Source organism: Talpa europaea, assembly GCF_964194135.1.
Source record: "Talpa europaea genome assembly, chromosome: 4".
Lineage (NCBI taxonomy): Eukaryota > Metazoa > Chordata > Mammalia > Eulipotyphla > Talpidae > Talpa > Talpa europaea.
The window spans coordinates 144,334,934-144,362,710 of NC_140070.1; the positions used below are offsets into that span (position 1 = coordinate 144,334,934).

At 45.6% G+C, this 27,777-nt stretch overlaps 1 protein-coding gene across 1 annotated transcript; it reads left to right on the forward strand.

Annotated features, from left to right (window-relative positions):
* LOC311170394 (adapter SH3BGRL-like) lies at positions 1–27,657 on the forward strand (the record flags this gene model as incomplete). Its single annotated transcript, XM_084232758.1, has 7 exons — positions 1–45; positions 6,794–6,979; positions 11,486–11,566; positions 16,840–16,914; positions 17,511–17,603; positions 25,865–25,894; positions 27,565–27,657. The coding sequence occupies 7 exons, from the start codon at positions 1–3 to the stop codon at positions 27,655–27,657; spliced, it is 603 nt and encodes a 200-aa protein (XP_084088884.1).
* Between the last annotated feature and the right edge of the window lie 120 nt (positions 27,658–27,777).

Below are 27,777 nucleotides of genomic sequence, written 5' to 3' on the forward strand. Positions count from 1 at the left end.
ATGGTTATCAAAGTGTTCGTGGCCACATCTTCTGGGTCCATCGCGGTAGGTGTCCGAGGGGGTGGTCGGGGCTGGACTCGATGCTGTTTTCTGAGTCACTCAGCTGCACAGCGCAGGAGCCGGTGGCCAGCGTGGGTGCTGCCTTTCTTTTGGGGCCCCCTGTAGGTCTCCCCGCCTCTGCACGCGCCCTTGTTTGTTTGCCTGGTGTTGAAGAAATGTATAAAGCGCGTATGTTAACATGCCGCTTGTATGTTCACATGTCACCTGTGCTCTGGGTGTTGTGGAAGCAGAGGGGCGTGCGTTTCCCCCATTCATTCTGTAAGCCCGACACTAAAGGTGCAAATAAGTGACACTTTGCGTGATGTTTGCACCTGGGACAGGCAGGTGACAAACATGACTCCCCATAGTAATTACTTGTGCATGCAACATAACCAGACCCAAACTTAGCCTGTGTAATAATACTATTATTTGAGGAAAATGATGTCACAGTGACTGACAAGAACAAGCATGTCTAAGGCCATCGTTTTAAATGCTCTAGGAATTCAAGCAGATGAGAAACAGGCGCTCAGCAAGCGCCTGTCCTGCGTAGCACTGCTTTGTCCGCTTTCCTTGAGCCCCCTGGCGTCACCTGCCCACCTCTCCCCTCCTAGCCTCAGTGGGATACAGACCTGCCTGAAGAATAGGTCACGGTGACTCCTGTCCCCCTGGAGAGGATTCAGGCTTTGATTCTTGCTTTGAACTTGTGTCTGGGATTGGCGTTTGCACCAGCGATTCAGCAGAAGTTGGGCTGTGGACAGAGAACACTTTATTCGCCCTGAGAGCTGAAGACCCGCAGTGGGCAGTTTCCTTTTATATCCAGGTCCCGGCCCATCTCGGGTTGCAGCTGGGGTGTCTGTGCTTGCTCAGCCAGGACGTGGTACCTTCGGGCGGTGCTGGCTCGGGGAGCAGTCCCCAGGCCTGGCTGACTACGCTGTCCCAGCCTGGTTAACAGACAGGGAGAAAGGACCCTGACTGTCCCATCAGAGCCTAACTAACTCATCAGCAACTATTTAGTCATGTTTAGATCATCTTTGAACAGACAAAGGTGAGGAAAAATTCCAGATGTAGAACTGCAGAAATCTTTTGTGGCTGTTGAAGACCCCAACACCTTTACTTATGTACAACGAGCACATATTTTTGGATTATTTGGATGAATTGTAACTTGTTGAGGAAAGTGGCTTTACTTCCGAGGACAGTTATGCTGTCGATGCTCGCTGGGAAACTCCTGGTATCTTCTGTAGCCCACCTTTGAGGAGCCCCGTATAACTTCCTGAGACAGTGAAGAAACTCAAAGATTTCTTAGGCTAACTTGATAGGCTGCATTCTTGAAGGCTGGGAGCAGGATCTAGTTAGCTGTGAAGGATCTTGGCAACGCCAAGTTAATGGTTCTGTAAGCAAATGTTTTGGGGCCACTTGGGACTGTGTGACCTTGGAAAAGTCACTTCACTTTGCTAAGTCTTGGTGCCTTGTCTGTAAAATGAGGACCCGAATAGTCCCCATCTCATGTCATGAGGACTTAGGAAGGGGGTGCCCCTATGATGTCAGTGATTAACCAGGATTCAATAGGTATTAGTAGTAGCTAGTGTTACTATCACAAGCTGTTTTTAATATTATAACTAAGTTGGGCCTCCCCGGTGGCGCAGCGGTTGAGCGCTGGGTTGTGAAGCTGCCCGCGGCCTCTGCGGCGCTGGTTCGATCCCCGGCTGCTCCCCGGCCACCGGAGGAGGGTCCCACATGGCGCGCAGACCTCTCCTGCCGCCCGCTGCTCCCCTCAGCAGTGTCCTTCGGTCCTTCTGCCTGCTCTGCTCCCCGCTCTGGCTCTGGTGAATTCTCTCACCCTCCCGCACTTCTGACTGTACCCAGTGCATGTATAAACAAAAACAAAACAAAACAAACCAGCAAACAAATAAAGCATGCCTCTATAAAAAAAAATATTATAACTAAGTTGATAACTAATGGATAATATTAATTAATATAGCTGTAGTTATAATTATTACTTAATATGAATAGATCTGAGTTTACAAAGATTATATTTCAAAAGAATCGCCCCAAGTTACATAAATGGAAGTTTCTGTTTCATCCTAATAAGAACTGGCTAGCCCTGTGGTGTCACTGCTGGCGATTCTTCCTGGGAGGCGGATTTCACCCAGAAACTTCGGCAGGAGAACCCTGGAGCAGCTGCCACCTTGGGCTGCCCCGGGTGGTGGTCAGTCTGCAAACCCATTACACTTACTTTCTTCAGCCCAGGTGCTTAGAAGTGCTCGAGACCTAGCCAGGAGCGCTTATGATTTCTGTGGGATGCATGAAATAAATGAAAAGGGAAAAAGAAAAACAAAACCAACAAATTGTCATCTCTTTGGGAGGGTCACTGCCTTCCCAGCAGGGACAGAAGGGAACCTCCAGGCACTGTCCTTTTTTTTTTTTTTAAAGATTTATTTATTTATGCATACAAGAGCTGGGGTACAGGCCAGAGAAGCAGGGGGTGAAGGACTCACCAGAGACAGAGTGGGGAGCAGAACAGGCAGACTGACTGAAATACCCTGCTGAGGGGAGCAGTGGGCGAGATAGGAGAGGTCTGCCTTGCCATGTGGGTGGCTCCCTGGCCGGCCGGGGATTGAACTCATATTGCAGAGGCTGTGGATTGCTTCATAGTGGCCTGCTTAACCCCTTGCACCACCAGGGAGGCCTAGGCAGTGTCCTTTTATGACATGACAGTGACCTCTGCTGGAAGGCTCCCAACTGTACAAGACAATAAACTAGAGGTGCCAAGGGAGTGACCCAAAGGTCACTGTCACGCGTGATGGAAACTAGCTGTGGTGCCAGGAGACTTCTGGCCAGAGAACGGTACCACCCAAACAGCAGAGGGAGACAGCCCCGGCAAAGGCCCCGAAGGTCCCAAATGAGACTGACCACAGGGGCATGAGTCCTTCAGAGGGGCTGCCCAGAAAGACGGTGCAGTCTGGGAGCCACATTAGCCAAGGCACCCCAGAATGGGGGAGGGGGCTGGAAGCAGAGCTGGGGTGTGTGCTGCCCCTGGGGTGCCCCTGTGCCACTCCTCCCCTGGAGCCATAAAAGAAAGGGTGGCGCCCTGGGAGAGGCTGAGGTCTGTCCCTGCAGCTCAGCTCAGGAGGCCCCATGGGGAAGGGTCACCTGGGCGCCCTTAGCAGGGACCCACCAGGGGAGGGCTGCAGGGGGAGGGCCACCACGAGGGGAGGGTAGGCATCAGGGTAGGCCAGGGACCAGGGCCAGCTGGGTGAGCTCACCTGTGCCCCACTGTGGGGTGGGGGAGGGGCTGGCCCAAGACCTTCTCCAGCCCCAGGCAGAGCTCACAGGCTGCAAACGGCCGCAGCAGCTGTACATTGGCCTGGTTTGTTATGATGCATTTATTCATTTTAAAATTTAATTTAAAAAATCAAAGTGACTTTAGCATACACTGCTGTATAGGTTTCAGGTGTACAGCCTTTCGCCCCAGCAGCTGTATCACCCGTGCTCACCCCAAAGGTCCATCACCACCCAGCACCCACCACCCCCCAACTCCCTGCTTCCCCTTGGGGACCTCCACCTGACTTCAGGCTCTAAGTTGGCCCAGTTTAAATCACTGGTTGTTCGGGGAGCAGGTGGGGGCAGATTTACATCTCTTTTCACAGGGTTGGGGGGCTGAGCAGTAGCACTGACAGTACCAGGCATCCACCCCCCAAAGCTCCCCCTGGGGGCAGCTGATGTCCCACAAAGAGCCACAACAGGTTCCCCCTTCCGTCTTTCCAACTCGCTGACTTCCTTACAAGAAGAAAGCAAGGCAGGATCTGTGCTCAGGAGCTATGGAGGCCAGTGGCGCCCTGTCCCCCTCCGGGCCAGGGCCAGGGCCAGGGGAGAGAGATGGAAATAGCGGAGCCAAGCGGTGTGGACCTGGGCCAGCCTGATCCGGGCTCCCGGGAGGGCATTTGAGAAGGGTTTTGGAAGGAGGGTTTGGACGGAATAAAGATGTTGCCGTCTGAACACTCAATTAAAGGTAAACCCTCCTAAAATAAAGATCCCTCCTCTTGGAAACAGCAAAATTGTCTCTGAAAACATCTAAAGCAACGTGTGATGTAGAGATGGCCCCGACCAGCATGGGCGGCTGGAAAGTGCGTGCAGAGAATGTGATTAACTAAAACGATAATTTGGTCCAACAGCCTGTCATCGGGTCGCATGGGGTTTTGTAATATTCAGAAATTCATCTGTCAAGCCCTGGGATTTGGAGTAGGGTTTCAAGAGGAGGAGCGGAGGGCGGGAGCAGGGCCAGCAGCAGGGGCGGCTCCTCTGTTGGCTCCGCAGACACGACCCCGAGGAAGGTGCCAGAAGTTTAAGGCTCTTTCCAGCACCCACAATTTTGTTTTTTGTCCATGCTCACCCCAGAGCCCATTAAGTGCCGCGTCGCAGCCGGTAGCCGTCTTTAATTGATTGATTTAATGCTTCTGGGTGCAATGTCTTTGTTAGGTTGATGGTACAAATGTTAATTAAAAAGTGTGTGATTACTCTGTATAGGTGCACATATAATTTATATATAGAAAATATTTACTTTATGTGAACTTTTAAATGTTTAAAATTTATCTGATATTTATATATTTGTTAGTATATTAATTTATATTTATATTTATATTGCTACTGATAGCAAATTCTACATAAATTCTTTTTAAACATAATTATATACAGACATGTTCATGGTACAGATGTTAATTAAAAATTAAGTGCGTGATTACCACTTATATGTATGTGTGGATACATAATTTACATACAGATGATATTTGCTTTATATTTTTTAAAACTGAAAATATTTTAGTATTTATATTATAATGAATATACTATAGACAACTCATCACTGAAGACAGTTTCTATATAAGTTCTATATAAATATAATTACAGATTATATAAAAATAAATATAAGATTTATATAGAATTTGTCTTTGGTGGTGACCTCATTCCAGAGTTTAAGCACCCATATGTGCCTTGTTTTTCCTTTTATTAAGCAAGTATGAGTCATTAATCAAATCATTCATTTTAACAAAAATTAATAAACTAGATCTTGGGGTGAAGTGTATAGCTCTCTAAAGGGTTTGAATCCAGAATTAGGTTTGAGCTGGCATGTGTGTTTTACAGCATTTTTGGGAACTCTCAAAGTCTATTCCTTGGTGGATAAATTACATGAAAATAGCGAGAGGGCTCACACCATGCAACATATTTGTAATGACTCCTTTTCATTATGAGGCAATATTCAGCTGACTTTAAGAAATTGAGATATTACATATTTTCATATCAATGAAAATGTTCATTTAAATTTCTTTTTTTTTCCTAAAGATTTATTTATTTATTTACACAAGCGCTGGGTACAGTCAGAAGCGCAGGAGGGTGAGAGAATTCACCAGAGCCAGAGCAGGGAGCAGAACAGGCAGAAGGACCGAAGGACACTGCTGAGGGGAGCAGCGGACGTGGCAGGAGAGGACTGTGTGCCATGTGGGACCCTCCCAGGCAGCCGGGGATCGAACCTGCGCTGCAGAGGCTGCGGGCAGCTTTGCAACCCAGCGCTCAACCGCTGCGCCACTGGGGAGGCCCTGCTCATTTAAATTGCTAATCTTTAAAGAAATGACCCTCATTGCCTCTTTGACATTGTTAAGATGTCCTATATCTAGATTGTACAAACGAGGTCCCCACATTTTTCTCACCCAAATGAGTGGTTTGTGAGTCCATCCCCATGCAGAGGGCAGCACAGGAGTTTTGGGCAGAGCAGGGGGACAGAGGACTGGTGATCAGTGATTCGATGGACCCTCTGGACGTCTGTCCCCCAGTTCTTAAAATGGGCTCCACGGAGTCTGCTGTTCCTGTGTACCGTGTTTAGCAAGGAAGGCACCACTTATTTCCAGGAGCAAATCTTTCGATGAAGAGAGAAAATTGTTGGAGCAGATACAAAGATGTAAATCTGTTCTACCTCAATAAACATAATTTGGGAAAAAATGCAACTATTTAAAAAAAAAAATCGTACTTGTTTGTTGGGAAGGATTTGTAAGCTCAGAAGGTGGCCAAGCGGATCCGAAATGGCAGTTGGTAGAGACAGTCTCTGCTGGTGAAGCCGGGGTGGAGAAGTGGCCGCGGGGTGTTTGCTACTGAAGAAGGACTCAGGTGTGGGCAGAGGAGGGGGATGGGGGACAGGTGCTGCATTGCTGGTAGGAGAATATCCACCAGTCTTTTCTATCCTTTTCTCTGCCCTTCCCCTTCCTACACCTCCCTGTGGGCTGTCACTTTCCTGTGTTCTTCCTAACACTACTTTCTTCAGTGTGACTGATAACTTTGAAGTGCGTTTTACAATGGTCAGACTTGGAATTTCATAGTAGATAGTCTTTCTCTCTTTTCTTCTTTCTCTTCTCTCAGTCATATCTCTTCTGAACTAATTTTAGATACAGATTGGCCATTGAAACTTAGCTGGGAATTAAAAGTATTTTGAAGACCTCCAATAAAAGCTACAATGAGAGCATTTCTATTCTTATTATGCTGGTTATGCCATGATTTAAACATTGTGGAAATTAAAATTTTAGAATTTAAATCATTCTTTTATCCTTTGTAATGAAGAGAGTATAATGGACCCATGTGATTTTATTGTGCTCCTTATTAAAATATTCCAGAAATTATTCATGTTATATGATAGAGCTGGAGACAAGATATCACATTTACATAATATTTTTCAAAAATAGTCTCATAATTATCTTTCTCTATTCTTGAACAGATTAGGAAGAAACAGCAGGAAGTAGTGGGCTTTCTGGAAGCTAATAAAATCGACTTTAAGGAGTTAGACATAGCTGGAGATGAAGACAACAGGAGGTGGATGAGAGAGAATGTTCCTGGAGAGAAGAAACCTCAAAATGGAATTCCGCTGCCTCCCCAGATCTTCAATGAAGAACAATACTGTGGGGTGAGTACCTGTCTTCTTGGAAGTTTCTTCTGTATGTGTGTTTATCAGAAATTATTTAAAGCGGACTAATTTGGGGGCAGCTTTGAACATGGCTCGCAATTTTCAGGTCATGACCAGTTTACACCCCCCAATACCTGGATGGCAGATCTGTGGTGAATAATCAATAGTTAACATTTAGAAAATGATGGCAATAATAAAGTAAAGGTTGAACATTTCGATGATCCAGAGTTTCAGAAGGGGATTATTTTAAGTTCCTTATTTTATGTGGAAGAAATTGAGGTCATTTGTTAGAACTGATTGTGTTTTGCTTGGGAAGGAATTCTAATCAACCTCTCAGATTCAGAGGTGCACACGGTATGTTAGTCATGAAGAAAGATTTTCAGGTGTGTTGTCTTTCCATCCACGCAAGGTAAAATTATCTAAGTAGTTTGAAATGGTTGCATTTTAGCTACAATGTCATTTTATTTTATACATTAAATAGTTCAGTTGACCATAAAATCACATTTTTTTCAGAGCTTATAGGTTCTACTTAGTAAATCAAATTGTTGAAAAGAAACGTTTAAAACCCCAAAGGGCTTTAGAATGTGAGAACTGGGTGTTGTCTTAGGGGTTCTCTAAGTGTGTACTGGACCTTTTTCTCCTGCTGTATCCCAGGTAGACAGTGGGCATCGTGTCCACGAGCTCCATGTAATGGACTTCTGCTGTATGATGAGTGTTTGACTTGCTTCTTTCACCAACATATTTTAAAGATATATTTTTATGTATTTATGCATATAAGAATTGGGGTGCAGTCCAGAGGTGAGGGGGTGAGAAGATTCCCCAGAGACAGAGTGGGGAGCGGAACAGGCGGATCTACTGAAACACACTGCTGAGGGGAGCAGTGGGTGAGTCAGGAGAGGTCTGCTGCACCATGTGGGTCATCTCCCTACCCGGGGATCGAGCTCATGTACCAGTGGCTGGCGATAGCTTGATAGTGCTGAGACTTAACCCCTGTGCTCCCAGGGAGACCCACACCCATGTTGGTTGGACCGAGAGGGAATTACATTCAGTGAAATAAGTTTGGTCTTTCCGTCACTCGGTGGTGTACAGAGAAGCCAAGCAAACAGATGAACTAAATTAAACAAAAAGAAACACTTAGAGTAGGAGACCAGTCAGTGGTTTTTGGAAGGGAAGCAGGGGCGAGGGACCATTTGTAAGTGAAGCATAGAACTGGAATCTGGTTAACTTAACATAGTCCACGCACACATTGATTTTTAGCGACACCCACCTGAGACGCACCTAGTGCCATCACACCGTGCTCTGCGGTGAGAGAGCTGTGTTCGTGTTGGTGGGCGTTGATGGGTTTATTTATTTTTGCAGCTCCAGAACAGACATTGGACTGTTCAGTCTATTTGGGGACCATAACAAAATACTTCACCTGAGTGCTCATAAAGAGCAGAGAAGTACTTCCCACGGTCTGGAAGCCCGGGTCACGGTGTCGTGGTCCTCAAGTTCTGGGCGGGAGCTTCTTCCCAGCTTGTGGATGGCATCTTCTTGCTGTGGCAGAAGTGGTGGAAGGATTAGGGAGGAGGGCTGGTCCCTCTTATACAAGCACCAACCCCACTTGTGGGCCTCCAGTCTTGTGACCTGGGCACCTCCACCTCTTATTTCGGTCATCTTTGGAGGTGGGGGATGGTTAGGGTTTCAACATATGAATTTTTGGGGAAACCAAGCGTCCAGACCACAGCACCGCTCCCAAGAATGCTGCTAAGTGAATGCTCTTGACAGGCTGTTGCTGACTGGCGAGTTCTCCTAGGCGCCAGCGCAGCAGTGGGGAGGCTGGTCTACCAGCATGTGCCACTGTGACAGGTAATACAACGTGTTCTCACACATGGCTCTGCCCACTCGCAGCCCATGGGTAGTGGCGAGAGTTTTCAACATCTCACATCCTCACCAGCATTTGCCTGGACTCACGTATATTTCTGCAAACCCTCTCTTGCCTCTCCCTAACGCCTTAAACATCTGGTTTTTTTTTTTTATAGTATTTTAGTTTCTTGATCTTCATCCCATCCCACAAATTAGACACTTATTGTTTTTACAATTAATGTTTTTTAAATTTAGATTTATCCACCTATCTGTTAATGCTATTGTTCATCATTCCTTCTCGCATCTTAGAATAATTTTTCTCCTATGTAAATACATCCTATGATAGATTCAAATGAGAGTCCACTGGTGATAAATTCTCTCAGTTTTTATCTGTTGCAAAAGATCTTTTTCCAGGTAAATGTCTTTACTTTGCAGGCTGGTGGTTATTTTTTTCTAAACATGTTGAACTTATTTTATTTTCAACTGACCCCTGTGCTGCTGTTGAGTGGTCAGCTGTGGATCTCGTCAGCCGTCTGCTGCGGGGAGGCCGTTTTCCTTCCCTGCCTCCCACCCGCCATCCCTCCTGCCCTATTTCCTCTCCCTTCAGCCTTTTTCCCTGACTGTTTTTAATAATCCTTCTCTAGGACATGGCTACGTTTAGAGTCCTTCTTATTTGTTCAGTTGAGGGTTGTGTGGATGTCCCGAGTCTAAGGATTGGTATCTTCCAACAAATTTAGAAAATCATAGGCCATAACATGGTTGACTATGGCTCCACTTCTTTGTTGGTTTTCATTTCGCTGCTGGTTTCACTGGTAGGTGTTTGTGAGAATTTTCCACTCTGTTTCCCCATAATATTTCTCTTACTTTTTTTCATCTCTTTATCCTTCTCTAAATAATATCTTTGGTTGAATCTTCCAGTCAGCTAATTTTCTCTTCAGATGTGTCTGATGAACTTATCCACATATTTTGGATTTTCTGTCTTAGTTATGGCATTTCCATTCTTAGTTCTTTTTAGGTCTTTCCTAAATTTGCTTGATTTTTTGGTCTAATTTGTTCATTTTTTTGGTTTCAAGCTTCTCTCTCATTTCTTTAGATATATTAAATGTAGATAATGTACACTTTCTGGTGGTAATTCCAATGTCTGATCCTGATTTCTGATTCTGCCTGAATTTGTGGATTTCTTTGACGCTTGGAACTAATTTTTTCTAGTTTCCTGGGAGTGCCAGCAAAGATTGAACCCTTTTATTTTCTTTTTATTTCTTTTTATTCTTTTTTTATTGTAAATTTTATTTTTATAATCCCCATACAATTGCGACTCCCTTATTATGACCCCAATCCCTCCTCTCCCTGTCCCCCACCCCCCATAGAGTGTCTCTGGTTCATAGTTGTTTGTTGATTTTGATTTTTACTTTCTTATAGTTATTCTTTTTCCTGGTCCCTTATTTAAGTTTTCTAGATTCCTGCTATGAGTGAGACCATCCGGTATTTTTCTTTTTCTTTCTGGCTTATTTTGCTGAGCATGATCCCTTCCAGCGCCATCCACGTTGCTGCAAATTGCATGTGTTTATCTTTTTTGAATGCTGAGTAATATTCCATGGTGTATATGGACCCCATCTTCTTGATCCAGTCATCTATTTTTGGGCATTTGGGTTGTTTCCAAAGCTTAGCTATTGTAAACAGTGCTGCTCTAAACATAGGGGTGCAGGTGCTCTTTGGAATTGATGTTTCTGTGTCCTTTGGGTAAATACCTAGGAGTGGAATTGCTGGGTCCTATGGAAGCTCTATGTTTAGTAGGTCCAGAAATCTCCACACAACTCTCCATAGTGGTTGGACCAGTTTGCACTCCCACCAGCAGTGCAGGAGAGTTCCTTTTTCTCCACATCCTCGCCAACATTTGTTGTTGCTAGTTTTGTTAATATGTGCCATTCTCACTGGTGTGAGATGGTATCTCATGGTAGTTTTGATTTGCATTTCCCTGATTACAAGTGATGTTGAACATTTTTTCATATGCCTGTTGGCCATTTGCGTTTCCTCTTCAGAGAAGTTTGTTTTTAGCTCTTCTGCCCATTTTTGGACAGGATTATTTTCTTTGTTGTTGTTGAGTCTCATCAGCTCTTTATAGATTTTTGTGATCAGTCCTTTATCATTAGTGTTGTGTGCAAAAATGAAGATAGAACCCTTCAATTAAGAATCCCAGTTAAGATTTTTCTGGACCACACATGTCATGGGAATTTGGAATGTGAACTCTCATGAGTTGTGACTGGTGACCATGAATTCTCAGGGAAAAGGTTTTCCCCACCACTGAGCACCAAAGTTGAATTGGGCAAGTCTGTTCTTCATGGCTCGGCTGTTTCCATTTGCTGTTACACTGAGGGCAGAGCCCCCTCGGGGTGCTGGAGTGCTTGTGAGTGTGTGTGTGAGCATGTGTGTGCTCATCCTTCCTGTGTTGTAATGGGCACGTGGAATTGTAAGGTAAATGTAATGTTTGCTATTCAATATCTTAACTGTGGGGTTAGTCACCTTTGACAAGGCAAGCTGGGGTATGTATGCTCTTGCGTTCCGTGCTAACTTATTGCCTGATGGATAAAATGATTAGCTTAGGTAAATATACTGGCTCGCAAGTGCGCATGGGGCTTAAACATTCTTTTCCTTTGCTTCAAGGATTTTGATTCTTTCTTCTCTGCGAAAGAAGAGAATATTATTTATTCGTTCCTTGGTTTGGCTCCCCCTCCAGGCTCAAAGGTAAGCTTGACCTCCATGGGGCCGGTAACAGCTCGTAGTAAATGAGGTGGAGCTGAGCATCACGACTGTTAAAACATGGTGATCTTTAAGTTAACATGATTTTAATATTTATTATTCTGATGAAGCCTTGTATATTGAGATAATGCAAGGTTTTTACTAAGACACAAATGTTCCAAATTTATGCTTTTCTTTCTTTCTTCCCTTCCCAGATTTATTTATTTACTTATTTATGCATAGAAGAACTGGGGTGTAGGCCAGAGGTGTGGGGTGGGTGGGTGAGAGGATTCATCAAAGGCAGAATGGGGAGCGGGTGAGACAGGAGAGGTCTGCTGCGCCCTATGTGGGTCAGTTCCTTGGTCAGGGATCGAACTCAGGCCACAGCGGTGATAGCACTGAAACTTAACCCCTATGCCGTCAAAGTTATGTTTTTCATAATTTTTGCTATGATAACACCTTGGTACAGTAAGTTTTATAATACCTGAGTTACATATCATTGTGCTCAGTAATCTTAAATACATCAACTAAATATGTAAAAATATAAGTTCCCAGGTTGTGCTTATCAAATTATTTTGTCATTAAATTGACTTTCTTTGTGGCTTATATTGGTTAATTTTATAGTGAAATATGTCCCTATATCAACTGTATTTAATATATATATATATATATATATATTGTCTGCTAAAGAGGGAGAAAGTAAGATCTAGATTCAAGAACAAAATAAATTTCTTCAGTGTTTCCCTCTGGTGCCATTTCCTCTCTGGGCGTGTGTGTGATTATGTCAATTAAGTAGAGAATTCTGCTACTGAAGCTAATTATGACTGTGCCTTTGAGTGTCCGTGGAGTCTGTGCCGTGTCTACCGCTTCCTGACCTCTTCCGAGAATCTCATCATCACTTCACAGATCCAAGTGCACAGTTTTTTGATCCATTTACTTTTTAATTCTTTTTTGCTTTTTGGATTGTACTCAGCTTCATGTCCAAAGAGATTCGTAGTGACTGAGTCTAAATCGATTCTCACAGTAGGAGAAACTACTGGGTGTCCTCCCTTACAAGGATGGGTGTCTCTTGGAGATGCCTGTCATGGCCACGTCGGTGTTCTTCAGGTAATGCCACCTGAGGTCTCATATGCCAGGTGAGCACATGAGGTGTGGCACGGATGCCTTCTCCAAGTGAGAACTATACACTTCACAGTTGGTTAATGGCTCTGCAGGAGGGAAAACCTTCCCCTTTTAATGAAATCCATTTCTGGCTTTGGTAAACTTAAATGGAACATATTTCATACACTTTCTTAACTTAAAAAAGGGCTATTTGTTGTTAACTGGGTTGTGTGAGCTGAGCTGTTAGGTTTCAGAGTGGGTGTCTTGGTGGCAAACTCATCACTTGTATCTTGAAGATGGGAGAGAAAGGTGGAAGGGATAGTGTTTTGTACAAAGGGCAGAGCAGGTGCAAAGGCCCTAAGGCAGGAAAGAGACTGCGCGTTCTAAGAATTGCCGGGAGGGTCGTGTTGCTGGCAGTGGGGTGGAGACACCCCGGGAATTTGGAGTGACAGGTGGGAGGCTTGTAGGCCAATTCTACTTGGACCTACTGTTCCGAATCACCAGGGGAGAGGCCCAGGTATCTTCATTTTTTTAATTTAATTTAATTTATTTATACAAGCACGGGTACAGTTAGAAGTGTGGGAAGGTGAGAGAATTCACCAGAGGCAGTGCAGAGAGCAGAGCAGGCAGACTGACGAAATACACTGCTGAGGGGAGCAGCGGGCGGCAGGAGAGGTCTGTCACACCAGGTGGGACCCTCACCTTGCCGCTGGGGATCGAACCGGCGTTGCAGAGGCTGTGGGCAGCTTCGCAACCCAGCACTCAACCGCTGCCCCACCAGGGAGGCCCAGTATCTTCATTTTTAAAAGGTTCTTTGGTTGATTTGGACGAGTGGAGGTGTTTAGCAACCACTAAAACTATGGGCGAAGCTCACGAATGCTTCTCCAAAGCAGACCTGATATGTCATTGGCTTGAGCTAAAGAACCCAAGAGGAGCTGCAAGTTCTCTTTGTCACCCTCCCGGTCTTGTTTCCTGCCATCCTTGGGCGCCACCAACATGATAGAAATTTCAGAAACCATATAGAAAGTCATAAATAAAAATGATTATCTCCATAAGCTGTACATCCCATTGTTTTATATTTTTTAACGCCTAATTTTTTGAATGTTCTACAAATTGGTTTTTTAACAAAACATTGTTTTGCCATCTGTCCACACTAATATGTATGTGAATCTGTTGCGCCTCTGCATGTCACTTCTCTCCCGTTAAAAACAATCTTATCTCTATTTTTAGATTTTGTCTTGATCTGTGCTTTGGTGCTGCCAAATTGCATGAAATTCTCTTTAAGTGGAAGAAAGAGATGATCGTGGAATCACTGCAGCCAGCCTAGGGGCACCTAAGAGGCTGTCTGGTCCAGATTCTTCTCTCCCAGAGGAGGAGTGTGGAGTCTGAGGAGTTTATGTGATTTTCACAAAGACACCCCCCTAATTAGAAGGGCAGCTCGTGCGGGAGCTTCTGGGTGCCGGCACTGCGGGCTGATAGGTGTTTATGTGCGTGCCGGGGAAGGCCTTCAAGTAGCCTTTGGGATGACAGACACAGGATGATTTACTGCTTGTCACAATGTCATTTTGTTGTAAACAACATTGTGGAAAAGTGTCAGCAAGGAAATGAATCCCGCTCAAGCTAAAAATAAACCATCTTAGCATTATGCAGAGAACCTATGCTTATGTCACGGCGTGGGGCATCATGAACAGTGTCATTGCTCTTAGAACATTTTCTTGTCTTAAGCAGGCTGTCCCCCACCAAATTCCAGGCCGGTTTCCCCAAGCACTGTCTTGGCGGAGTCAGCCCTGATACTTTTTTTCCTTAATGTGCTGTAAAATCATATTATTATTTTTTATTTTACTGGTGTAACATTGGCTTACATCTTTTTTCTTTCTTTTTTTAAAATTCATTCATTCATTCAATCACTGGGTACAGTCAGAAGCGCGGGAGGGTGAGAGAATTCACCAGAGCCAGAGCGGGGAGCAGAGCAGGCAGAAGGACCGAAGCACACTGCTGAGGGGAGCAGCGGGCGGCAGGAGAGGTCTGCACACCAGGTGGGACCCTCCCCCGGTGGCCGGGGAGCAGCCGGGGATCGAACCGGCGCTGCAGAGGCTGCGGGCAGCTTCGCAACCCAGCACTCAACTGCTGCGCCACCGGGGAGGCCCTACATCTTTTTTTCTTAAAGATTTATTTATTGGGCCTCCCTAGTGGCTCAAGGGGTTAAGATGCAACCTATGATGCTGTTTGCAGCCTCTGCAGCATGAATTCATGAGTTTGATCCCCTGGCTGGCCAGGGAACAACCCACAAGGCTCAGCAGACCTCTCCTGTCTTGCCCGCTGCTCCCCTTAGCAGTGTACTTCGGTCAATCTGCCTGTTCTGTTCCCCACTCTGTCTCTGTGAGTCCTCTCACCCCCCACACCTCTGGCCTGTAGCCCAGCTCTTTATTTATTTATGCATACAAGAGCTGGGGTGTAAGCCAGAGGTGCCAGGGGTGAGAGGATTCACCAGAGACAGGGATGCAGAACAGGCAGACTGAATGAAATACACTTCTTGAGGGGAAAAGTGGGGAGACAGGAGAGTTCTGCTGTGCCATGTGGGTCAGTTCCCTGGCCGGGAATAGAACTCGTGCTGAGACTTAACCTCTGCACCACCAGGGAGTCCCCACAACTTAGTTTGGAATTTAGAGGTCTATGATCTCCCTTTCAGGTGTTACCACACCCACCACCAAAACCACTTATATTCCTTCACCAGCGTCTTCTGTGCTCCCTCCTTGGTTGGCTCCCCCCCACCCCTCACTCCGTCTCTGGTAGCCTCAGCTCCATAGTCAGATTTCAAAGGTTAGTTTATTAGCTTGGCTTTATCTGAAATTTTGCTTGGTTTCTCCACATTCCACATCTAAGTGACACTATTTGGTATTTGTCTTTCTGACTTATTTTGCCTCGCATAAGTCCCTCCTGCTCCATCCATGTTGTTGTAAATGGCAAGAGTTTGTCTTTTTAACAGCTGAGTAGTATTCCATTGTGTATCCAGACTGCAGCTTCCTGACCCGATCCTCTGTTGTTGGGCACTTAGGTTGTTTCCATAGCTTGGCTGAGGTAAACAGCACTGCACTAAAATAGATGCACAGGATGTTTCTAGGTGCACTATTTTTATTATTTGTTTCCTTGCCTTTTGCTTCTCTGTTCTATACTTTTTTACTTTCTTTGGGTTAATTAGATGCATTTAAAGGAATTTATTGACTTTTTATCTCTCTGCATTATTTTTGCCATGGTTGCTCTAGTGATATATATTCTAAATATTTTGCAGTATAGTTACAATTATGACACTTTATACTGTGTCATTCATGTCACAGATGACATAAACATAATTGTCACCTGTGTCCACCATGTCCCCAACCTTTATGCTACATCCTCATATATATTACATTTGTATGTGCCATCAGCTCCACTATATAACTATTTGCAATGAGTAGTCCTATGTGTTTTTTTTTTTTAGTCCTATGTGTTTTAAAGAAAGTAAAAGAAAAAGAATCTTTCATATTTACCCAGACATTTTTTTTTATTTCTGGTGTTTTCATTCATTTATAAGAATCAAATTTCCACCAAGTGTCATTTCCTTTTGGCCCAAAGAACTTCACTGAGGCATTGCCTGCAGAGCCCTTCTGCTGGAAATGAGTGGGAGAGCATTTATTTCCAGGAGGCTTGAAGTGTCTTTGTAATAAAAATAACCTAATTCTGTCCCCCAGTGTTAGTGAGATATATGTAGAGTTATACGTTTAACATTATAGTGCCTTGGAATGTTTAGCCTGACGACTTGAGAGGCACGTGTCATGTGAAGTGATGACCACAGGAAGTTTACTTAACAGCCACTACCCACATGGTTAGGGTGATTTCCCATGGCATGAGAAAAATATCCCAATTATTTCAAAAGATTGGAAACCACGCCATAAAGCAAAAGAGCATAAAGTAGGAGGCGTAGACCTGCCTGGTCCCTGACTTGCTACGTGACACTTTCTGCCCTTATTTCCTCGTCTCTGAAGTGTGATCGTCAGTGACTGTCCTGCTGCCTTAGGTTACAGCGTTGTGAAGAGAAAATGAGAGATGCAGGCGGACATAACTTAAATCATTAAAAGATGTTAAATGTAAGCTATTATGTTCCAGAAAATTCTCAAACAGTGTCAATTTATATGATGCAGGTGACAAAGTCTCCAGAGGAAGCACCTTCCCTCCCCAATGGCGATGTGGTGGGCGAGGCACAGAGCACCGAGGAGGTAAGAGTGGTGTCTTCCTGCCCGGCCTCTGCAGAATAACCACTTGGGCCTGACTTCCTGTGTCTGTCTGCCTCTCTCCCCTACCTATTCCTATTGCATCTCTCCTTTCTGTCTGGTCTATTCTATTCTATTCTATTCTATTCTATTCTATTCTATTCTATTCTATTCTATTCTATTCTATTCTATTCCATCCCATCCCATCCCATCCCATCCCATCCCACACCACCTATCCTTTTTAATCTCTACACTTAGAGTGTCTCTCCATACAAGCAATAGAAAACAAACACTGCTTAAACATTAATCCTTTGGAGTTCTCTACATAAACCTTAAGTGGGTGAATTGAGATTCATCACCCAGGGAGCTTAATACCCTACTGTGCACATGGTCAGGTCAGTGGACTCGCACCAGTAGAGCCGATCATTGATTTCAAGAGTTGACCGCCCTATAGAAACTAAGTGATGCAATACACAGGAGGTCTTGGCTTGCTTTATTTATATATTATGTATCTAAATAAGAAAACTATAGCCCCTGTGGTCTGTTTTTTCCTTGGAAACTTCCCTAAAGTCAGTGATATTGTGGGCTTCCTTTGTGACCAGGGAACAGAGAAGGCTGAAGAAGGTGGAGAAAATGAGGAGCAGAAGGAGGATGAGGAAGGTGCCGCTAACCTCGCTGAGCCCCAAGAGAAGAAAGTGAGTGTGTTTTTTTAAAAAATGTTAGTTTCATGGGATTTGGCTTTCTTTAATAAATGTTTATTGAGCTTCGCCTGGGTGCCAGGAATCTTTCAGGGTGCACAACCAAGAGCACAAAAGTAAGGAGCTGAAAGCGCAACTAGGGGGAAACAGCTGACTCTGACTTAGGATGTTAACTGTGGTGGCTGAGGCTCGGGGGCTCGAGGGACAGAGAAGCACGTGCATGCAGGCCTGGGGGGTGGGTGGGGCTCTGACAGTGGCTCTGCACTGGGGTGCGGTGAGGTGCTTGTGCTTTACACAGCAGGGGCCCTGCTGCCTTGGTTATAGGACTTGACAGACTCCCCGTGTTCGCCCCCAAGAGCATGCCTGAGGAATGGGGGACGTTCCTGGGAAGCTGACGGGACTGAGGTTAGAGAGGGCACCTTGCAGAGGGAAGCTGACATCGGTTCAATTTAATCGGGAGAATATTGATCCCAGCTGATCCAAGACCTGTGCTCTAATTTGAAAGGGGTTCCTATTCAGGGGTTTCCCCCTATTGGGGGGAACCTGTGGTTTTAAAAGAGCCAAACTGAGATAATGGGGGAACTTGTGGGCCAATTACTCAAGAGATCCTCAAAAATATAGGTGGGAAGCCAGGCAAAGGGAGGCCCTGTGAGAGGGAGCCTGATGGCGTGGCGTTGCCAGCGTTTGGCTGAGTTTCTGCTTAGGGACTCTCAGCGGGCTTCTGAACTGGATTAGGTGTGGCAAAGACTTCTTACCAGACCTGAAATGTTTGCATCTTTACCTGTTTATTGTCTCCAGGGCATGTATGGGCAACTTTGAAGATTAGTTGGTGGGCATGTATTTGGTGTAGCCATTATGGGAAGCAGCATGGAGATTCCTTAAAAATAAAAAACATTATGATCCAGTTACCTTACTTCTGGATACTTCCTCAAATAATACAAACACTGGTTCAAAGAGACACATCCACCTCCATGCTTATTGAAGCACTGTTTACAAGAGCCAAAGTTGTAAATAACCTAAATGCCCATCAGCTGATGAATGGATAAAGAAGGTGTGATCTATACATACAATGGAATATTACTCAGCTATGAAAAATGACAAATCCCTGCCATTTGTAACAATATGGATGGACCTAGAGGGTGTTGTACTTAGTAAAACAAGTCAGACAGAGAAAGGCAAACACTGTATGAATTTTGTCATCTGGTACAAATAAATGGACTATTTAAGCAAAAACAAACTTTTAGGCTCTAAGACCAATTAGGTTACTGGAAGAGAACGGGAAAGGAGTTGTGTCAATAGAGTAAATGGGACCAATTTATGGCAAAGGAGAGAACTGGACTTTTGGTGGGGAACTTAATGTAGTAGAGATACATGTTGGTTAATAATTATGCACACCTGAACATATAATGTGGTCCTGCAATGCTACTTAAAAAAATTAGCTGGGCCCTGTTCCAGCAGGTGGATTGTAGTCAGTAAGGGAGTTAAGACAGACAACCACACTATGGGAGATAGAGTGTAGTAGGGTAGAGATCTATTTGTCTTTATCTCAGGAATTTAAATTTGGTAGGGATCCCGAGCGGTACACGCCCTCGTTTGTGAAGACCGTGATTTCAAATTGTTGATCATTTAAGATTCTCTAAATTTTGTTTAAGAAAGATAAAATCTTCAGTCTTGCCTAGAAGTGGGGTTTCATGGTAGCCTATATAATTCAGAATTAATAAATTATTCCCTCTTTGACAGTTTCATTATCTTGTCATAAAAAAATTTCTGGGTTTCTGAGCCTTTCATGAATTGCCTAATGTACCTTTACATTATATTATTGATTTATACTTGAAAATTCAGTTTGCGTCTTTAAAGTGAGAGACACGGATAATAAACATGATACCCCAATCCCTTTCTCCCGTGAAACCGAAAGGATGGCAGCATTTTCATAATCAGATTTTCCTGAGTCAGGGGAATCTGCCTTGCGGCTACCAGGCCAGGCCCATCCCCTGAGCTGGAGACCTGTTCAGCTTGGAGATTCTCCTTGTCACTATTTTGAAAACTTGCGAGTCCTTTAACAAAGTAAATTATAGTCTTGTGAATCCTGACAAGAATTACAAAATAATCATGCTTGTTAGTTTTGCATGGGTTGTGATGAACAAACAGCTGAGTAAAAGACGTTTTAATTTTAGATGACTATATTATTAACATGATCAAATTCATTTTCAACTCCAGTAGTATTTATTCTACATAAAGTCAGATTCTGACTTCTTCCCTCTTAACAAGTGATGCTCTTTGACCTACTTTAATTAAATAAGAGCAAAATAATGAGTTGTCAGTAAACAAATTCAAAATGACATCATAATGTGGTTAGCTTTGAGACTGAGCACGAAAATCAATTGAAATTTAAAAAGGAGATGAAAACTGTAGTGTCTGGATGAGTCATGGACTTGGTTTTCTGATCTCCACACTTGTGAACACACACACAACGCCTGTTTAATGGGAGAAATATTAATCTAAGAATATTACATTGTTTAAGAAAATCAGAAAGGGAGACAGAAACCATTATTTCCTTTAATCACATGTACCTTATCTGACACCTCCCTAAGACGGTGGGATTCTTAAATCCAAGATGCTAAGATGTATTTAATTGACTGTGTGATTATAATTATCTTCAAAGCCAAGTTTTCCTCAACTATTTGTCACAAAAAAGGCAGCTCAAGCATTGTATACAGGTGACTTGAAGGGTCGGCCTCATTCAGATATTTTATAATTCTGCGAGCTAAGGAGGGAAGCCAACGGGAACTGTTTTTATTTAACTAATAATTATTTTTGAAATAATTAAATCTATAAATAAAGAAGATATGCAAAATATAAATGCTGGGCCAGCATTTGAACAGGCCATCACCTCATGCTGAGGAGGATCTGAGCTGTCACTTCAGATGCTCCGTAGAACTTCACAGGCCCTTCCTGACAGCCAGGAAGGGAGAGAGGTGGGGGCGCAGAAGGCCCCTCAGCGTCTGGGCACTCTCAGACAGGAGCCACATGCGGGGGGCATCCTGAGAGCTTCACAACACCCTGGGGACCTTGCAACTTGTTCTTGTTTGTGTTTGGTTTTCACTGGGGAAAATGACTTGAAGTTGTGTTCTTTGCTGACTCACTGGTCCTCCCACCATCTTTGAAGACCTTAACTTGACCAGCTACATGGTGGTGGCCTGTAAATCAACTCTCTTGCCTTACTCCAAACTTGAGGAAAGTCACTTTCTCAAGAGACAGATATGTTGGCTCAGGTCCAGGAGCTCCTGGACCTGCTGGCAAGCGGCACAGGCCCTTCAGGGGAGGAGCCCTATCTACTCTTGCCCAGCTCTGACGCCGTCTCCCACTTCAGGCCGCTGCTGGCTAGCCCTCAGTGCCCTCCCCCACCAGCCACTTGTCCTAACCGGCCACTGCCTGACACTCACCACTGCCGACACCTGTCCTTGGTCCTGGCCACTTGCCACGTCAGCATCTGCTCCCCTGGCCAAGTTCCCAACCAAAATAGCTGTTGGCGAAGGTTCTAAGACTCCCTACTTCTGAGACTCCCCCGACCAGCTTTCTTAGAAAAACAACAAAATAAAATGACTTTAAGTGGTAGCTTTGTCACTCCAGTGGAGCATGTCGCACCCCAAGATTTGCAAAGGCTGGGGTTAGTTGACTGCGGGATTATAATAATCTTCAAAGCCAAGTTTTCCTCAATCATTTGTTTTTTTTTTTTTTTTGTAGATTTATTTATACAAGAACTGGGGTACAGGCCAGAGGTACGGAGGGTGAGAGAATTCCCCAGAGACAGAGTGGGGAACAGAACATGCAGACTGACTGAAATCCACTGCTGAGGGGAGCAGCGGGCGGCAGGAGAGGTCTGCCGTGCCACTTGGGTAGCTCCCTGGCCAGGGATTGAAATTGTGCTGCAGTGGCTGTGGACAGCTTCATAGCTTGCTTCTTAACAGGGAGGCCCTCCTCAATTACTTGTCATAAAAAGTCAGCTCAAACATTGTAGACAGATGACTTGAAGGGTCGGCCTCATTCTGATATTTTATAATTCTGTGAGGTAAGGAGGGAAGTTTAAGTTTGTATTTAATAATTATTTTCAAAATAATCAAATCCATAATTCAAAGAAGAGATGCAAAAAAGATAAAGGGCATGCAAATATGATATATAAATAATAACTAAAATAATAAGTCAATATTAAGTGAATACGTCTCTTAAGAGGGACTTGAGGCAGAAGTGGTGGACACACGTGCTGTCACTCACTGTGTTTTGATGGACCGGGTGCCTGGCAGACGTCCGGGGCCGGGGCCGGGCAAAGAAAATGACAAGGTCTGAGGTCATCCTTCTTCATTTAGGAAACATATTACAGACCAACGATGTGATCTTAATCATGCTACTTTGAAAGAAAACAGTCAGATAAATTACTTTTGCTATCAGGAAGATAGCAATAAATTAGAGGATCAGTTCAGTACTCAAAAGAGCTTATCAGTGCTGGGAGTGAGTAAATCAGGCAAAGAGAAAAAGACATTATTTGTATATTGACTTAAAAAGTAGCAAGTAATATATGGTTGAAATTTAGGCTAATCCAATAACTTAAGTAATATTAATAATCAAATTACTAGGTGCTCAGCAAGGGGAAAACCCTGCTAAATTTCAATGAACAGTTGTAAGGGTCTTTTAAATTGATCAATTTTTTGGGGGATCTAATTTGCCATGGTAAAAAATGAAAGAACATGACAAAGTCTCTGCCCCCACAGGCCTTCTGTCCTGGTAGAGCTGTGATGTTAGTATTTAAGGTTTTCCAAAGCTTACTTGACCTTTGGAAGATAAATATTTCTAAAAATGCTCTGAGCAATTACTTTCTCTATTTAATGTGTCTTTCAAGAGAAATAAGGTCAATCCAGCTACTGCCAGCGTTCCCGGGTGCTTTGGGAATTGCTGCTGGCTGACCTGTGAAAATCCACACAAGCACTTACTCCTGTGAGGCCTCCCTGCTGCCCCCAGCGTTGTGCTAAGGAGGAAACCCCCCCCCCCGCCCACTCTTCATAGTTGGTCATTCTATGTTGTTGTATTTTGTGTTTTCATTTGAGGTCATGTGGAAAGAAGAAAGTTAATGTTCTTGGAGATTCCAACAGCTAATAGCAGACTCTGTGTGCTCAGAGATTCAGACTTTTTTTTTTAATTTATTTTTTATTATTTATGCATACTAGGGTGTAGGCCAGAGGTGCGGGCGTGAGAGGACTCACCAGAGACAGAGTGGGGAGCAGAACAGGTGGATCTACTGAAATCCACTGCTGAGGGGAGCAGCGGGGAGACAGGAGAGGTCTGCTGTGCCATGTGGGTTGGCTTCCTGGCCAGGGATCCAGCTCAGGCCACAGTGGCTGGTGATAGCTTGATAGAACTGAGACTAACCCCTGCGCCTCCAGGGAGGCCCCAAGATTCAGACTCTGAACATGGGTCTTGAGCTCACATCTTGGCCCCAGACAGTGTCCTGGTCGTGCAGCCTGAGGGACAAGGAAGGCCCCTGCTGTGCTCCGCAGGGCAGCAGGTGATGATTTGACAGCGCAGAGTCCCCACAAGACCTGTGGTCTTAAAACCAGCATTTTAATCGATGTGCGGGAGGTGCGGCTGATTTGAGCAAACTGTGTGTGATCCCCTTGGAGGAGGTGAGGAGCCATGAGGCTGGAGGGCGAGTGAGGGCCAGACCCAGGCAACCTTTCCGCCTTCCTAAGGGTCACTGATGCATCTTGAAAAGATGGGAGTTTTTTATTTTCCCGATTTCCCCCTCAACCCAGCCCCTGGAAGCCACTTGTCTACTCTGTTTCTATGAGTCTGACTTTTTAAAAAACATTCCACACAGACCTGACACCATGCAGTATTACCTTTCTCTTTCAGGCTAACGCCCCTTAGTGTACTGCCCTCAAGATCAGCCGGGTTTTGCAAATGGCTACATTTCCTGTTTCTCAGAGCTGAATAGTATAACATTGTCTGCTGTCTGTCTGTCCGTCTGTCCGTCCATCATCCAGCCATCTAGCCATCTATCATCTGTCTATCTATCTATCTATCTATCTATCTATCTATCTATCTATCTATCTGTCTGTCTCTGTCTGTCTGTCTGTCTGTCTATCTATCGAATCTCACATCTTCTCTGTCCCTCTGTCCGTTCATAGACACGTAGGTTTCTTCCGTGTCTTGTCTGTTGCAAATAGATCTGCAGTGAACGCGGAGGGCAGCGCTTTCCCTGGCATCCTGTTTTCTTTTCTTTTGGACACAGCCCCGGGAGCAGGGCTGCTGGAGCTTGTGGGAGTTTCAGCTTTAACTTGTTGAGGAAACTCCCCGTAGGTGTCCCGGGCGGCTGCCCTCTTACACGCCCGCAGTGCCCAGGGACCCAGCGCTTCGCTCCTGCTCAGCCCTTTGCGGCTGCCCCTTCTTCTGGAGGCAACCATCCTACCAGGCGATAGTGGTTTCTCATGGTGGTTTTGATTTGCATTCCCTGCCGACCATTCATGTGTCTACTTTGGAAAGATGCTTTTCGAGTCCTCTGTTCACTAACCAGCTTGCTTGGGATGGAAGTTCTGGAACAAGAGGGCAGCCTGGAAGCTTTGCTGTCTTTTTGGATGGAACCGGGTTGCAGCGGGAGGGCGGAGTCAAGATAAGGAGAACTGGATGCCATGGGGACTGCTCAGGGGCTCCTTTCGCAAAGTTCGGTGGCAGAAGATGGCGGTCATGGCAGGAGGGACCAGGACGCACAGAATCAGGCGGTTTAAGGAGGTGCTTGCTGCACCCCTGCACCCTGGGAGTGCAGCTCTCCTGGCTGGCATTTCAGCGCTGACGCTTGGCGTATTGCCCGTGGTGGTTAGTGTGGGATTAGCGTGGAGGTTCCCAGCGCTGGGAGAGCCTCTTGGGCTGACTCAGCCTGGGCAGCTGTGCCAGGCTGTCCTTTTATTTTTTGTCCAACCTCAGAAAAGTGAGAGCGCTGCTCTGGAAGCAGCTGGCTGAGCACACAGGCCGGGCCTGCAGTGGCACAGTGAGACGGGTCCCCTAAAACCTGCCTCCTGCTAGTTGGCTTTTCTGTTACTAATCTTGAGAGGCGGCCTGGGCGGCCAGGAGGCAGGCAGTGGGTTAGCAGCCAGGAGATCAGCGTGAGCCCCGCCATTGCTTGCTTGTCCCTGGCCTTCGGCAAACTACTTACATGTGTGGTCTCTGTCCTCCTCTGTCCTGGGAGGTAAGTGGACACTCGTCACTGCAGCACCGCTACGGCAAGGCCCCACTGCTCCCTGGGTCTAAGGCCATGGAAACCGCTGTCTCCCCTTAAAGCCACTGAGGTGCTGTGGACCCAGAGAGCCATCTCAGGGCCCCTTGGGAGGGACACAGACACTCTTACTTCCTCGCATTTTAGCAGAGGTAGCCTGGCGCCGTGACTCTGATCCAGGGGAGCAGAAATCCCAGTGGGTTGGCAGAGTGGAGACTTGCTAGAGCCTGGTATCTCTCTTACTTTGCCGGTTTCTCTCCTAAACCAAAAATTGGTGTTAAAAAAGTACCTCGTTCAGGGACCTCCCTGGTTCGATCCTCAGCCAGGGAGCTGACCCACAGGGCGCAGCAGACCTCTCCTGTCTCCCCGCTGCTCCCCTCAGCGGTGCATTTCAGTAGATCCACCTGTTCTGCTCCCCACTCTGTCTCTGGTGAGTCCTCTCACCCCCGCACCTCTGGCCTGCACCCCAGCTCTAGTATGCATAAATAAGTAAAAATAAATCTTTTTTTAAAAAAACACCTTGTTCAGAAATGTTATTTTGTTCTGATGGAGGAACAATTTATGATCAACTTTTATTAGCTTCAAAGCTAATATTTATATGAACATGGAGGCAGAAAATACATAGTTTTGCTCAAGTGTTATAACTGCTTACATAAAAGTTCTTTTTTTTTTTTTAGATAGTTCTGGAGTCTATAATGAGCTTTGGATATAGAGACAGAATTAAGCATATCAGTGAGCAGTATTAGTAGTTAATTATATTTTCTCAGCAGTGTGAGTGATGGGAGAATGTCTTTAATCTCATAATATTCTAAGAGTTTGAAATATGTAGACATCACTCAGGTGTCACAGCCTCGCTATTTATAGATAGTATCATTAAATTAATGTCTTTCATTTTGACAAGCATGAATTTTATCAGGGTTTGCTTAATTTTTAGATCCATCTGGTAAAACTTATGTGAATTTGTATTTTTTCTTTAATGTCTGCTCATGGACCCAAGGAAGAGGAGGGAGAGACAGCCACTGAAGAGGTACAGTAACAGGTTTAACAGCTCTGCTTGAGAAAAACATCATTTAGGTGCGAGCATGGCAGCTTTAGCCACACTCTCCTTGTTCTTCATGAAATGAAGAAGCAGACACAACCCGCACTCTCAGAAGGTTCTCGGGTTGTCTGCTGAGAGGGGGCATGGGAGCGGTTGGAAATGGATTTATCAAAGGAGAATGATAGAGAAATAAGGTGTGACTGTGGACCTTTCCGGCGCCTCCTGTGGTGAAGTCTGCAGTGTATCAGGTGGAGAGTTCTCCGTTCTCCTTCCACCCACTGGGGGGGCACAGTTGGGGCAGCCTGCTTGGACCTTGGGCGTGCCGCTGACTGCCTCCTATTCGCCTGGTGGGTGAGGGAGTCTCTCCCTGTGGTGAGGGGGTGACTGCTACACAGCCCGCAACACTGGGCAGGGGAGAAGGATGCTGTTCGCTAAGTCACGTGGTCTCATAGCCCAGGCGAGGGGCGTCCTCAGGACAACCCCCCCCCCCCCGGTGCGCTTGGGAACATGTGAACCAGCCAGGCAGTGAGGCAGGCTGTGCAGTAACTAGAGGCTGTGTGGTAACGCGGGCCACGTGATTGTCTTGTTCTCATAGTCCGGAGGACCCGAGTGCTGTGCCTGGCGCTGTCTCTGCTTAGGGGGTCTCCCGAGTGGGAGCAGAGGGCCTAGTGAGGCCAGGCACCACTTCTACCAGGAAGGGAAAACTGAGTCTGCACTTTAGGTCTTCCCCTCCGGGTTTAAGCTACATGAATGTCTTTCATTTCGATGAAATTTAATGTTAACTTGGATTTAACAAACGCTTCCTTTAAATTGAATCATGCAGCTCATCATTAAGTGTCAAGAAGCGATATGACCTTGGGAATCCACACGGGTCAGCATTTCACGGGGGGAGGGGAGACCTAGTCACGGAGAAAATTATTGAATGGGAGGAATTTTTAACCCAAGTTGGGGTGACCTCAGCGCAGTGGTTCTCAGTCATCGGTGCGTTAGAGTGGCTGGTGGTGGGCTCGGGCATCCAGGCCCCTGCCCCCTTCGGCTGGTGAGTAAGATCCTTTGGGCCTGGTCCCGCGGGCTGTTGAGATGAGAGGCCGAGGTTCCAGGCTTCACTTTAGAGAGGAAGGGGTGGGACGAGAGCGGTCGTGACACTCGCTGGAACCCATGTCCTGATCTCAGGCCTCCAGACCCAGGGCGGGTCAGAGAGATGTGTGCGCTGTGTGTGTGAGGGTGTTGCGTGAATGCTGTGTGTTGTGTCCAGTAGGTGTGTTGTACGTTGAATGCATGTTGTAAGAACACCATAGTGTGTCCAATATGTGTTGCATGTGCTTGTATATGTTGTATGCATGTGGGCCTTGCGTGGATGTCGTGTGTGTGGTATGAACGATGTGTGTGTGTCTGTGTGTATTGTGTACGTGTGGCTCTTGCATGAATGTCGTCTATGTCACATGAGTGATGTGTGTGTCTGTGTGTGTTGTATGCATGTGGGTCTTGCATGGATGTCGTGTGTGTCGTATGAATGATGTGTGTGTATGTGTGTATGCGCATGTGTGTGTTGGGGGGGAGCTGTGGGAGACCCTCAACTCTGGCCCGAGATTCCTCGCTGTGTCTTTTGACCCTTACCTTTTCAGTAATCCTCTCCCTCTTATTTGTGTTAAAATTAGACGGAAGGCGTCCCCGAGGAGGGAGCAGAAGGGGACGCGGAGCAAGAGGACGCTGAGCAGGGGGAGGAGGAGCCTGGTGCGGAGGAGTCTTAGGCCGCCCTGCAGTCTCTCCTGCTGCCCCAGGTAGCCTGACTGCGTGCAAGGTTGTTGATGACACCGCGCTGTCTCTGCGCCATTTCTCTTGCTTTCTCATAAAAAGCAAAACTGCCTTCG